Source organism: Pollicipes pollicipes, unplaced genomic scaffold (assembly GCF_011947565.3).
Source record: "Pollicipes pollicipes isolate AB1234 unplaced genomic scaffold, Ppol_2.1 Scaffold_4740;HRSCAF=5597_pilon_pilon_pilon, whole genome shotgun sequence".
Classification (NCBI taxonomy): Eukaryota; Metazoa; Arthropoda; class Thecostraca; order Pollicipedomorpha; family Pollicipedidae; genus Pollicipes; species Pollicipes pollicipes.
This window is the reverse complement of record NW_023596545.1, coordinates 38,971,616-38,984,471: the sequence shown is the minus strand read 5'-3', so window position 1 is coordinate 38,984,471 and position 12,856 is coordinate 38,971,616. Positions and strand designations below refer to the sequence as shown.

The 12,856-nt window shown below is 48.9% G+C and overlaps 1 protein-coding gene across 1 annotated transcript; it reads right to left on the bottom strand.

Annotated features, from left to right (window-relative positions):
• Positions 1-1,875: 1,875 nt before the first annotated feature.
• Positions 1,876-12,361, bottom strand: LOC119098656 (vesicle-associated membrane protein-associated protein B). Its single transcript, XM_037221635.1, has 6 exons — positions 12,183-12,361; positions 10,763-10,918; positions 9,726-9,832; positions 5,875-5,970; positions 5,377-5,469; positions 1,876-3,043 (listed from the first exon to the last, which is right to left on the bottom strand). Exons 1-6 carry the CDS (start codon positions 12,238-12,240, stop codon positions 2,888-2,890), a joined length of 666 nt encoding a protein of 221 aa, XP_037077530.1. The 5' UTR covers positions 12,241-12,361; the 3' UTR covers positions 1,876-2,887.
• Positions 12,362-12,856: the final 495 nt, after the last annotated feature.

Below are 12,856 nucleotides of genomic sequence, written 5' to 3'. Positions count from 1 at the left end.
AGTTTGCCCCAAATCCAACAAGCATGTGCACAAATCCACGCCCCATCTACCCACCTACCTACATAGATGATTAGACCGCCTCTGCCCAAACCGGCTGCCTGTGAAAAAACCGCAGAGAAACCTGGCACGAACATGCCACTGAACAGAGGCCAGCGACTACACAGTTTCCCCCTCCGGACAGGTGCAAACTGCCGGCGAGTGTGGCGCGATTGTTTCCTAGACCGTACTTTGTAGATTGACAAGCCAGCTGTTGATGACGTCATAATAGCTTTTAAAGGCAAACCAAATGGTAAAATCTGTGTTGTTGGTAATGCAATTTGGAAAACGGATCATCCAGAGACAGAGAGGCATAGTCCCCTCTCCCTACCTTGAGCCGCCCATTAAAATTGGGGACTCGAAAACTAGCGAAAATGTCATGGTGGAGGGGCGCCGAACATTGGTGCCACCACCAAAGGCCCTAAGTCTTCATTTTGGGGAGAAGTTAAGCTCCAGCCGGTCAGCACACACAAATGGACACCATACCGACTTAAAATAGTCCACGTGGGCTTAATTGGGTCCATGGACGCAGCATGGGGAAGGTGTGTTTCAAATGCTGCCCAATGGATCGCGCCAATAAACGTTCATGAACCCCTATAATAAACACAACCGAGGCAGCACTTGCATCAGCATGAGTACTCAGAGATGAACCCCCCCCCCCCCCCTCTCCCCGCCCCGCCGCTAAAAAATCCAGGCTGCGTCCTGCCTCCGGGAAGCCACAACAGTCGGCGGCAGACGGTGCCAGGACGTGGCTGAAGAGTGCAACGCCCTGCGCGCCAATCCAGCAGTCACACATTCCTTCTGGCTGTCTCAGCTAGGAGGCGGGCGGCCCCAAAGCAGCGAACCACTGACCTCGTGACGCTCACACAGCGGTGCGAGTTATGGGCAGTAACCGGACCACCAGTGGGGCGTGCTGTTTAAGGCCGTGAAGGCGCCGATACTGAACTTCTGAACTGGACGACCTGGTAAAACCACATGCGTGTTCAGCGCTAAGGATTACCTTGACGACGAAGAGTTTCATGTAAATCTAAGCAATGAGTTTGCAAGGCACCGGCCGACCTGCCCTGGAACTCCGCCGGCAGATCTGTGCGTCCACCTTGCCCTTCCAGCGGATCTGTGCGTTCGTCCCGCCCTTCCAGCGGATTTGTGCGTTCGTCCCGCCCTTCCAGCGGATCTGTCCGTCCGTCCTTCCGCGCAAGTGGATGCGTGCTTCCATCCCGCCAGCGGAGCTATGCGTCCACCCGCCGGCGAATCTGTATTGTTGTGCGCGATGTCACGACGGTGGTAGAACACCTGTATGGGCCTGGCCCGTGTCATGAGCGAGAGGCCAGATGTTTTCTGCCGCGGCTGATGGCTGCCGGCGCTCTGTAGCGGCTGGTTCGCGCCGTCCCCGCAGCTGCAGCGCCCCGGTCACCGGCCGCCATACAGCTGATGCCCGGGTCTGACCCGGCGCCGGCGGTGACCTGCATGACACCCACGCGAATCCAGATGAAGTCACAGTCATGCTTTGGGTAGTTCGTTATGCCCGCCATTGTTAAGTAACACTGGGAGATGAGCGCAGAGCACATGGAAATAATGTTCAAGCGTGGTCCGGCAGCCCAATATACAAGTCGGATGGACCCGTGGCGTGAACGTTAACGGTGTATGCTCTTCCATAACAGAAGACGAATAACACGTGCGCCTGAAGCGCATTTCCGAAGCAGTACCTTCCGGCTGTGCTGGTGAAGCTTCCGTCCGCTGCGCACGAGGCGCGCCGCAGCTGCGTGTCCGATGGCTGGGTCGGCTCCTTTCACACGGCGCTCTTCGTGACATGTCCGATGATGCTGAATTGCGTACGAATGAGTCCGAGCTCGAATTTATTGACTACTTCAAATCACCGACAGGCAAATCGACATGCATATTGATGATACCTTCCGGTGGGTTATAAACACTGGGAGATATTACACAACCCTGCCAATGGCAATTCCAACCAATGTGCAGGGTTCCCAAACGGCTACTGAAGCCTAGCAGTCTGGAAGAGCCATAGAGGAAGGGAGGCGCCCGTATAGAGAGGGCGGAAAGGAGGAAACTGAGACCGAGCAGGGCAAGGAAAGCTGAAATCGTGCGCCGCTGCATGCTGGCTGAGACACCAACGCACCCTACATAAATTTCGTATCAGAAAGGGAGAAATGAAAACAAAAATAAGGGTTATTAGTAACATAAAGATCCAAGAACGCGTAACCCACGACTAGCGCAATATTTCCACACAGCCAAACAACCGGCGATTTCACGACAGCTCGGGGCGCCACAGTAACAGAGCGCCCCTCCTCCGTCGGGCGCCGTAGAAAAGACAACAACCCACCGCTCCCTCGCCCGCTAACCCAGGAGCAACCTCTCGGCGCAGACTGGACAATCGCTGGCTGGCCAATGGCAGGCGGTGGGACGACACGCCGCAGCTCGCTGCACTGTCCAGAGTGACACCGGCACTCCCACACCCACACCCCATGCCAGGCCTTGGCGCCTCCATCCCTGACGCGCATGCGTGCACAACCTCTCGCATACGGCCACACCAGAACGGCAAACCATTCGCCACTACCTTGGTTCGGGCAGAGGGGGTCGGAGGAGCCGTCGGCAACGATCGCCCCCAGATTCACGGGCCATTTCAATCGCGGCAGGGGCCGAAACCGGGGACAGATAAGAAATTCCGTGATGCGTGCGGGCGGACGAGGGGAGGGGTCGTACGCGGTCCGACTCCACACCGACGGACAAGCGCAGGCACACGCCTCTGATTTGGTACGGGAGAGCTGCTGCTGCTGCTGCTGCTGGCGGTGGTGCTGCTCTGCCAGCGGCGGCGGCGGCGGATCGGACCGGTCTACATGACAAGTTTGCCTACGATGACGCCGATGACTAGCGCCACGGCGGCCATCACATAGTACATGGTGGTGTCGGCGGGCGCGGCGTCGGCAGCGGCGCTGCCCGGCGCGCTGGCCGCACTCGACAGCTGGCGCCGCAATCGAATGCCTTCCTCCTGCAACGGCCAAGGGTGCGTCAGTCAGCGGGGGCCGCCGGACGCGACGGCAGTCACACACCGCAGCCTGCCGCTGTCGCTGACCGCCTCACACGCGGCCACACACTCGACACGGCCAGAGCGGGGCCAGCTACAACTGACGGCGGCAAAACAGAACTCGAGAGGACTGTTGGAACCCTCCAACTCAGCAGGGCCAGTGTGACACTGCCCAGAGGCAAGGGTGGAGGCTGCGCTCACCCGGACTAGTGGTCTAGTCCGGCGGAGCGGCGACACGATCAACAGGGCAGGTAGTACCCCAGTGAGGTAGGACCGGTGGGACCAACAGTGACAGGGTCAGGCGGGACCGGGATTACCCAGTGAGGCAGGACCGGTGTTAGATCCGGCGGGACCAGACGGCATTTGGAAATGATTGTTTTAAGGCTTGTATCTGATTCTCGGCTTGTACATTCATATCTGAATTGACAAGCCTACCATAATGCAGCAAAAGACTATCATAAGACTAAGGACGCAAAATGGCCACGTAGTCAACACGCCCAAAAGCAATAAATACTATCATCATAACATCAGACTAAATTGACATCGTTCCTGTGGACTCCACGTTTTCCCATCCACTCTCCTAACTTGACTACATCATGTTCTTATCCCATGTTACACACAATGGCCTTGCATTTTGCCTGTTCGTGACGCCATTGGCGTTCGCGACCAACACCACTGGTGAGCTGGTGTATACTCCCCCCCCCTTCTCCCCCCCCCCCTCCCTCTCCCAGGCTATCCCAGAACCCGCTCAGCCAATTTGAATTATTCCAACATGAATTAAAAACAGGTCAAAATCATGGAAGTTGAGGTGCTTTTTACAACCATTGCACGGCACGAAAATTTACTAGCTTGCATTAGGGTTCAGTGAGGCTACAGCTGACCGATCGGCCACATAAGTGTGGTGCCGTCGCCTCGACTTACACACTGGCGGAGTGCATCAAACACGGACTTCGCCAATACCTTCATGATCGATAAACGACGCACTCATGCGAAAAGCAGCATCAAAATCGCCCGCGTGGATCGCAGTCGGCTTGAGCTATTAAAGAGTGCGGTTAAATTTAGAAACGCAATCCGATCTGGTCAGCGAAACCACACCACATCTTTTACACGGTTGGACCCAGGCAAATCCACGGCCAGCGCTAGAGTGCCAATGCCCTGCAGCTGATATCGCAGATTCTTTTACCAACACGATCTTGCGCATGTGTACTTCATGATTCGTGTACTGTCACTTCTACGCCTCTGCCCGCCGTCGAGCTAGTACGTTAATTGGTGGGCACCCACACTTACGCAAACCACAAACGACAGTCAACTTACCAATTTGATGAACCGATGCTCTGGGAGGATCGGGCTTGTTAACCCGTCTCCAACAATTTCTAAATTATTGAGCATGACGTGCGAACAATGCAATTGAATTTTCAACAGCAGTCGCCCAGACGGGTGCAGGCTCATCTCAGCAACTCGGGCAGCTCCTTAAGATTCGCATTGTAGCTTAACGGTCAGCCGCGGAAGAGGCGCCGTATGGGCGCAGGTTCGACCATCCGGCAATCAAACCCGACCGCGCACGCTTGTGGAATGGTGCGAACAAAAAGGTAGCCCACCCGCATCTCGCCATCTCCCAGAAGTCCACTTAAGAAAGATAACGACCACATACACCGACGCATACAAAGAAAGATGTTTTGCCATTATTCAGCTTGAAGAATGGCACAACAAATGATCAATTATCTTTGTCTTCGACAATTTTACGACCTTTATTCAATTAAGGAATAAAGGGATACACCACCGGCGGCGGCATTGGGCCTAGTGCAGCACAGCACATATCTCACATACCCTGTCATCGCACCATGATCGAGCCGTCTCAAGCGGCGAATACGGCTGTTGCCAATGATCAGGCGATGTCAAAGTGACGCCTGACGATCCCACGCGGACAAACTCACCTGTGTAGTCTGCACAAAGCATATTTCAGTGCAAAGTGTGAAGAAATAATTATTTGACAGAAACCCTCGGCAACATTCTAGTCTACATACCTGCCTTCAGTACAAAAATCAACATCTGATCCTGATGGCAGCACAATGAAGCACTCATTGTGAGTTTTCAGAAGGACTGCCCACGACCGTTAAGTCAAGAAATGTCACTTCCCAACCGCGAGGTTGATCCTTATTGCCTGAGGCTGGGCCGTCTGGCCGCAACACAAATGCAGAGATGTGTCACGAACATTCCGTAAAACAGAGCAAACAACTGAGGGCGTCGCGGAAAGCATCGCGGAGTCGGCGGTGGAGTCGGCCGTCCCGAGCACTCACCCTGAGCTGTAGATTTTCGCCGCGGGCACTGCTCAGGTCCTCCCGCAGCTTGCGCAGCTCCTCCGTCGCCATCTTCATGTCCTTCGGCTCCGGCTGCCGGTCAGCGCGAGCCGCCGTCAAGCCATTGGCCCCGGTGCCGACGGCAGCGACGACGACGGCACTCATCGCGCCTCGCGCAAGCGGCACAACGCTCGACGCTCGCAGCCTGCGCCGAGGAGTGGTGCGCAGCACACGGCGGGTGGGAAGCTGTTACTTACGATGCTGCGATGCCACATACGGCACGGAACACCCCGCAGGTTACTGTGACGACCCAGACGTCGTCGAGCGCTTCTGTACGTCACTATCGGTTATTAAACATACTCCAGCACATGTCGTTGCACATTCGCTGGGAAAATGCACACAAAACTTTCCAGCCGCCGTGACCAGGGGCCGACAGGTTGTGCCGAGGCACAGGCCGCGGCCGCGCGGCACACCGGGGCGACGTGACCCCGCACGCACCCTGTTGACCAGATCCTCCTGTGCATCCGCCGGCAGCTCGAACACGCAGCGCATCTTGTTCGAGGTCATGATCTGCTCCGGACTGGCAGTCTTCCACTGAAACCAGCCGCACCGAACTCGGTCAGTCCAACGTCTGCACAATACCGCTCCTCTATGGGTTGATAACACCGCTTTGCACTCATCCCAGAGGACTAGCAAAACCATTTAAACCTGCCAGCGAACAGAGGGGGCCCCATCTCCGATAGGCAAAATAAAGAACAGACGGCGAAGAGCCCCTTCACTGCAGTACATCTGCCTACGCACTGAGGGACACATTTCATAAGCTCTTCACATTGCTCTTTATATTTGCCCAAACACAGTAATTCAAGCAATTAGTTTCACGCCAATCGGGCAATGCTTCTGGGCCACGTAAACCCGTCCAGCAATGAGCTTTCATGGCCCACGTGAATTGCGTTAGCTTCCAGCATTGATTTCAAACCATTTCTGGTACTATCGGCTCAAGCTGGTTAATGTCAAAAATGTAACGCGAACATAATCATAATATACAATGGCAGTGTTCGGAATTCCAAAATATTTCGTGGTAGCGGAGTACAAATTTTCTACAGTGAGAGATAACAGTACAATGGGTAGCACTCAACAAAAGCGTCACTTTTCGTACGCAGCAATTCATGCAAAACCACTTTAAAGGAAAGAAAACATAAGCATTAAACATGGCACACTGGAAACAACACGATCGCATACCCTGTGCGATGAAACACATGTTCATATACATTGGTTTGCAATTTATGAAAGGCTCTGTGTATACACTCTCCAAAACGGAGGGTAATTACGCATCGGGCTGATACACTCTCCAAAATGGAGGGTGGCTACACACCCGGCTTATACACCCTCCAAAATGGAGGGTGGGTACCATACCCACAGCCAGACAAAAATGGTACACAAAAAAATGCAAATGAACATGCCACGGACGGCCACCTACTCATGCTCCACCATGATCACACTACTACCACTCCACCACGGTCGCACTACTCACGCTCCACCAGCAAACTGGTCTTAAAAGCAGCTAAACATACATGTCCTCCACCTTCCCACTACCGACCAAACACACGAGGCCCTGCACGTCCCATCCGAAAAATAGAGACAGGCAACACTCTTAAGCCATTTACCGACCCAGCGCAAGTACAATGCCTGACAGACCCGTGTAGGCCGGCCAAAGGGATCAGTCAGTCACTCCGCTGATTCCCGCGGATAATGCAAGGTATTCATGGATTTTGATGCGCTTTAATCGCTACTGTTGTGAAATATGATAATTTAGGTTGCAATTAATTGATGTTTTTGTCCTAATAAACCCTTCTCCATAATTTGCCGAGCCAAAGTTATGGGCTCATGCTACTCTGGTGTCCTGGTGCTTTTGCCGGAGTGAGATGGCTGTCTCCGAAGTTTTTTTGGCTATCTATAGCAACGTTTTTCGACTTAAAAGGTTTTTGCAGAGCCTGCATTACCAGCTTTAATTTCCACCCTTAAGTGACAAATTCAACTTGATTTAAATCCACAACTGACATAACATTTTTGTACTCCAGATACCAGGAAGTGACCCAAAATCCAACCACATGGCGGTTCTGGATAAGTGCAAATAAGTCCTTCATAATCATGATGTCCATCTCTATACATCCCTCCACATGTTTACGAACCTGTTCAAGGCATGAGCGTGAGCAGAATATTTATGCTCTTGACAAATCAGTCACGAGGAGGTGACTCATTAAAAACAATCGGGGAGTTTTACTATGTTCAACCTCCAACCTGAGCTGGGAGGCGGGCGCGAGCCGCTGAATAGTTGAAATGTTTCCGACGCCGAATTGCGACTGATTCTGTTATTTGTATTGCTATGACACAGCGGTGGCGCGTGGGTAGGCGGCCGTCTGTGGTAGGTAACTGGGTATGCGGTTTTCCATGAACGTTTGTTGCATCCTTGGCAATTAATGCGGCTCCTCGTCAATGGTAGGTTAAGCCATGTTCAAGTTTGAGTTGGTCTGCGTAGGGCATAGGAAGTAAGAGCTTTGCTAATCTAAAGACCTGTGTGATTCTGGTACTCGTTTCTCATTTCCCAGTATTGTTCAAAGGCGATTCCATTGAACATTCACATGCTTTATTTTTCACATTTTGATACATGGTTTATCACATACCTAGAAAGCGACACAGGCTGCTTCCTATTGGGCATCTTAGTCTGGTGGGTACACAATTTGTGCTCTTGCAGATATCAATACATGGCTTCTGATGGAAGCAGCAAGTCTCAAGCTGTCGCACTTTCTGGTTTTATTTTTTCCTGACACAAAGAGGTAAAATGAGTTTTTCCAAAGGCTGTTTTTGTTGCATCATGATGGAGTACAAAATATTTAATTAGACCTAGTCACAATCCTGAAGTAGCAAACCTCCTGGTATACATTATACCAGGAAATGTCAAGTTTTCCAACACTGTACAATAAAGTTGTTGAGCTGGGCCCAAATACATAAATACATCTAGCTCAAGAGGCCAACCGAGGCCAGCATATCGATGCTCGTTTATTGTTTGCAGTCGATGTACCGTTGTCCTTTTCGGTAGAATTCAGCCAATACCCACCATATCATACCGAACAAATGGGTCCATCTGTTCATGAACTGAACATCTGGAACATCTGTTCCTGTTACACAGGAAATAACCAAGCACTCGTCCCCCTCCCCAACCCTTGCTTTCAGCATGTCAATCATGCTCGACACGGTGAGGTGTCCGAGCTACAGCAATACCTGAACAGTTCCGGCTTTCCTGCACCCATACCAGGGCAGCAGATCTAACCCAGAAACATATGGGTGGTGGCCCCCGGACTACATCCTCGCCTATCGGGCTTCAGACGTCACCGTAGTTATTATGATAAAGAAGACGGCCACCGGCATTGTGACAGCTACACGCGCCCAATCAATGTCTTACATACTCTGCATTGCAGCCGCGTACAACTATCTCAGGCAGCAAAATCCCTGAAAAAACATTTTGGCTGTTTTGTTCACTGCCATCCTTCCGGCTTGCACCCGATCTAAGTTCCCACAGAGGAAAAGCGAACAAATAACTTCTCTCCACATCACAAATCACTTCTCCGTATCCGCACATCACGTCAACATCGCAAGACCAAGCCAACCAACCAACAGGCACAGAGTTCTAGGGCCTTCCCAGTCTCTAGCAAAAAAGGTGCACATTAGCTCTAAATGCAGACCATCTAATCATTCCCTCCCATGAGTTTGGCACCAATCTGCCTCCAGGAACATCTCGCTGGTCTGCTAGAATCTCAAAATCACAGATTGGTTCCTTTTATGCAATGCAGGGAGGTAAAAGCCTGAAGATCATGACAACATTTCCTCCTCAGAGTGTGTAATAAGTGTTTGCAGAAGCTCCAATGACAGGAATGCTGTAAGCCTTCTTGCCTTCCTCCAGCAATGACATAAATCAAGGGGTCATATGTCTGAACCATGCAAATGAAATAAATTGCAATCTAAATGCATGCCAGAAACATGGGTATCACAGTACCTACCTCAACAGATCCACCTTGATGACATAAATGTTCAAACATTGCCTGAGGTACCTCATGAATGTACATTATGGTTGTGCCAAAATTAGTTTTCACCAGTACCTCCAATATTATGGGCAAACACATGTCCAACTCACCTTTGGATAAACTGTGACATCATGGGGTTTCAGTGACATGACTTACTGACACATGATCAAAACACAAATGTTCTTTTTCCAGTGAAAACAGTGGCATATGCTAGGAATCTCTGTGAGTGCTGAAGTCCATAAGAGCTGCAATGATCCCCAACTAACATACCAGGGTCTCCAACTCCACCTCCTCTCCCTCAGGCAGGAACATCGTCTGTACCATGAACTTGTGTTTGTTTTTCTCCGCCGGATCGTAATCGAATGGCTGAAGCATTACTGCAAAACAGAAAATGGCAGTAGCATTTGAATGATGGGACAAGGGAACATGATCACAATGCAATGTAATACCATTACGTGGCCACCTCAGCCAGGTTCAGCACCATGTCCAGTGCCATTTAAACAACAGGACAGAAAAATATAATCACATCACAACACAACACAACACCATGGCAGTCACCTCAGGCTGGTTGAGCACCATTCCCTAACAGCTGGCTCATGATGACTGCATAATGACAAAATAGCTCACCTCTCTCTATAAAAAGTAGACACCCCTTTGCATCTGTCATGAGGCCCCAATCTTATCTCCTACATGCAAACATCTGCACCTGGTGTGGATTTTGAAGCTGATTGGTGCTTACATGCATGCAAAAGTTTCTCTGGATAATCAACACAAACACGCAGTCAACTGAGCCCCAATTTTACAGTTCAGTTACAGCAGTTCCACACAGTGTTCTAATATTGTGATATTCATGACTTAATTCTAAGCACCCTGAAGCCTTTAATACTAAATTGATTGGATAATCGGGTTGCATCTGAAATAGGTTATGGGCTTGATTACAGGGGTGCAACTGTAGCACAGGCCCTGTTCAAAATGTCATCCTTAGTTGTCAATAAACTGCTATTAAAACACAAATAAAAATGCAGCTCCAACAATTTGGTCCCCAAATTATTGTAAGAAACACATTGTGCCTAAACAAGTTATAAATAATAAAAATAATCAGTTTTACACCAAAAAAATATTGGACACAGTGAAACAGATGAATAGTTTAAAATAGCTGTCCACACTGGAGAAACATAAATCTGTGGCATCATGGCATGTGATTTTCCCTCACAGTATATTCAATGATAATCTGGGTTGAGTGCCCAAAACAAAACATATTGTACAAGCTAGCACTCAGAATGCAAAAGGGTCAATACCACTCATACCTGCAATGTTGACTGTGGCTCCTGGCTCCACTATACCCTGGTTTGGTCGCACACAATATCTCTTTGGTGCAGTGGTCTTGATCTTGAAAGTGATCTTCTTGTCTGATGTATTGGTAAGGGTCAAGCTACTGCTAGACACTTCATCTTTAAATGGGCCTGAAAAGTCATTTGCTGTTAAATTCTCTATACAACACTTCAACAGAAAAACTATACTCAACATCCAAGGGCCTATTGTTACATCCACATATGCCATGCATGACAAAGCTGATACATCCACGTCAGCTGATATTTTTGAAACGGTCAAATAGCGTACCTGTGCAACATATATGAACATAGCAAAATGACAAGTCAGCAAACTCAAATGTGTCTGCCAGACAAAGACATCAGTTCCAATCATGGGAAATCTTTAAAGGACAGAACACAAAAAGCAAATCAACAAGCTTTGATCACATCTGATGGCTGAGATAACAAAGTGTTGTTCAGAAACCCTTAAAGACAATAATGAATATCACAAATTGGTTGCAACAATAATGTCCATTTCATTGGTCTCTTAAAATTATCCCTGCCTTTGCAACTGCCCTCAGCTTCTCTGGAAAGCTGTACATGAATATATTCACAAATATGAATTCAAAATGAGTCAAGGGTCTGTCTGCACATGACAAACATTCCTTTTTGCTCCTGTGGGTTAATATGGAGCCATTCCATCATGCATGCTTTTGATGTTCCAAATGGCAATAAACCATGCTATCAATAGTGCTCATTATTTGATCTTCAATTAAGTTGCAAAACAACCATGCTAACAATATTTCCTAGTTACTTGAGATTAAAGCAGTCATAAAGTAAAGAAAAACTTTTGAAGTATGCCTTTCTCCAACTTTTCTCTGACCAAACTACATTCTTTAAACCTGCCTCTAAAGCTGCACAATTATGTAAAAGTAAGTAGATGTTACTATGGGCACTGCATGACCCACGGCAGTTGATGCGCCCTACAACCCCAAATCATCACCATCATCATCATCAAGTAATGTTACTGAATCAATGGTAATTTTGATCTTACTGATAAGCATGTCAGAGATCTTCCTGGTATCAAATGATACTCAAGTATCTTTCTAACCACTTTTAAAGTAAGAGCTTGGATCTTATTTCTGCTGCAAAGATCTCGACCATTTGCACATTATGTTCTTACAATCGGACATTTCATAAATGTATGTCATCCCAATATGCAAAGCCTGCTGGGAGACATTGCTCATTATCTCTCAATCAAAACACTTCAGCAACATAGCTAGCGAAGCACCCTTTAAAATAATCTCAAGTGATATTTTTTACCGTCAAATATGGACACAAAATCATGATATAGTTGAACTTGTGCCCATCCCCAACTGCAGCACACCTATCGGCGAAACTGGCGCACACGCATTACCTTTGAATCGCAACTCCTGCGAAGGCTCGATGACTAAGAAGTTATCCGACGTCGACATGTTGGTACACTATTCGCTAGAAAACAACTTATAACCAAAGAAACACTGATGCACAACAAATTTTCGATCGCGCTCCGCGTCCCACTCCACCTCCTACCACAAACAAGCGAACTGTACTGAACGTAACTGCGCATGCGTTGTCAGTTATACCAGAGAAAAATGCTTTTTTTTCGTTATTCAAGAGAACTTAAAATAGTTTTATGAAACAACGACAAAAATTATGTGCAAAGTTTCAATGTTTATTTAACGGCCTAAAGTATACTGAGTGGTACTGGTTACCCGGCGTTGCAGTGCAAAATGACAATAAATTTGACGATGTTCAAAATTTCGAGTTGTCCTCACTGCTTATCGTCAAAGGGTGACAAGAGTTGAGAAAGGCTGCTTGAAAATAAAAGACGCGAATCCGGAAAACGTTCCTTACCACGGGTGTCAATTTGTAATATTTTGGGTGGGTCATTTGCTCCCTCCCCTCCCCCATCCACCCACTCCATGTCAAAGTTGGCCTCCCAACTGTGAGTTTGCCTCACCCCCAACTTTCTTGAGCCTTGAGCCCAAGTATAAGAACGAGTGCCGCACATTAAAAACAGGAGCTCAAAATTATCATAATTTCAATGAC

Bases quoted from the DNA above. Each gene is read 5' to 3' on its own strand.
- LOC119098656 (XM_037221635.1), bottom strand. From the start codon at position 12,240: ATGTCGACGTCGGATAACTTCTTAGTCATCGAGCCTTCGCAGGAGTTG. The intron at 10,919-12,182 runs GTAATGCGTGTG...ATGACTTTTCAG, and splicing joins GCAGGAGTTGCGATTCAAAG to GCCCATTTAAAGATGAAGTG. The intron at 3,044-5,376 runs GTGAGTGCTCGG...TGGCCGTTGCAG, and splicing joins GCGAAAATCTACAGCTCAGG to GAGGAAGGCATTCGATTGCG.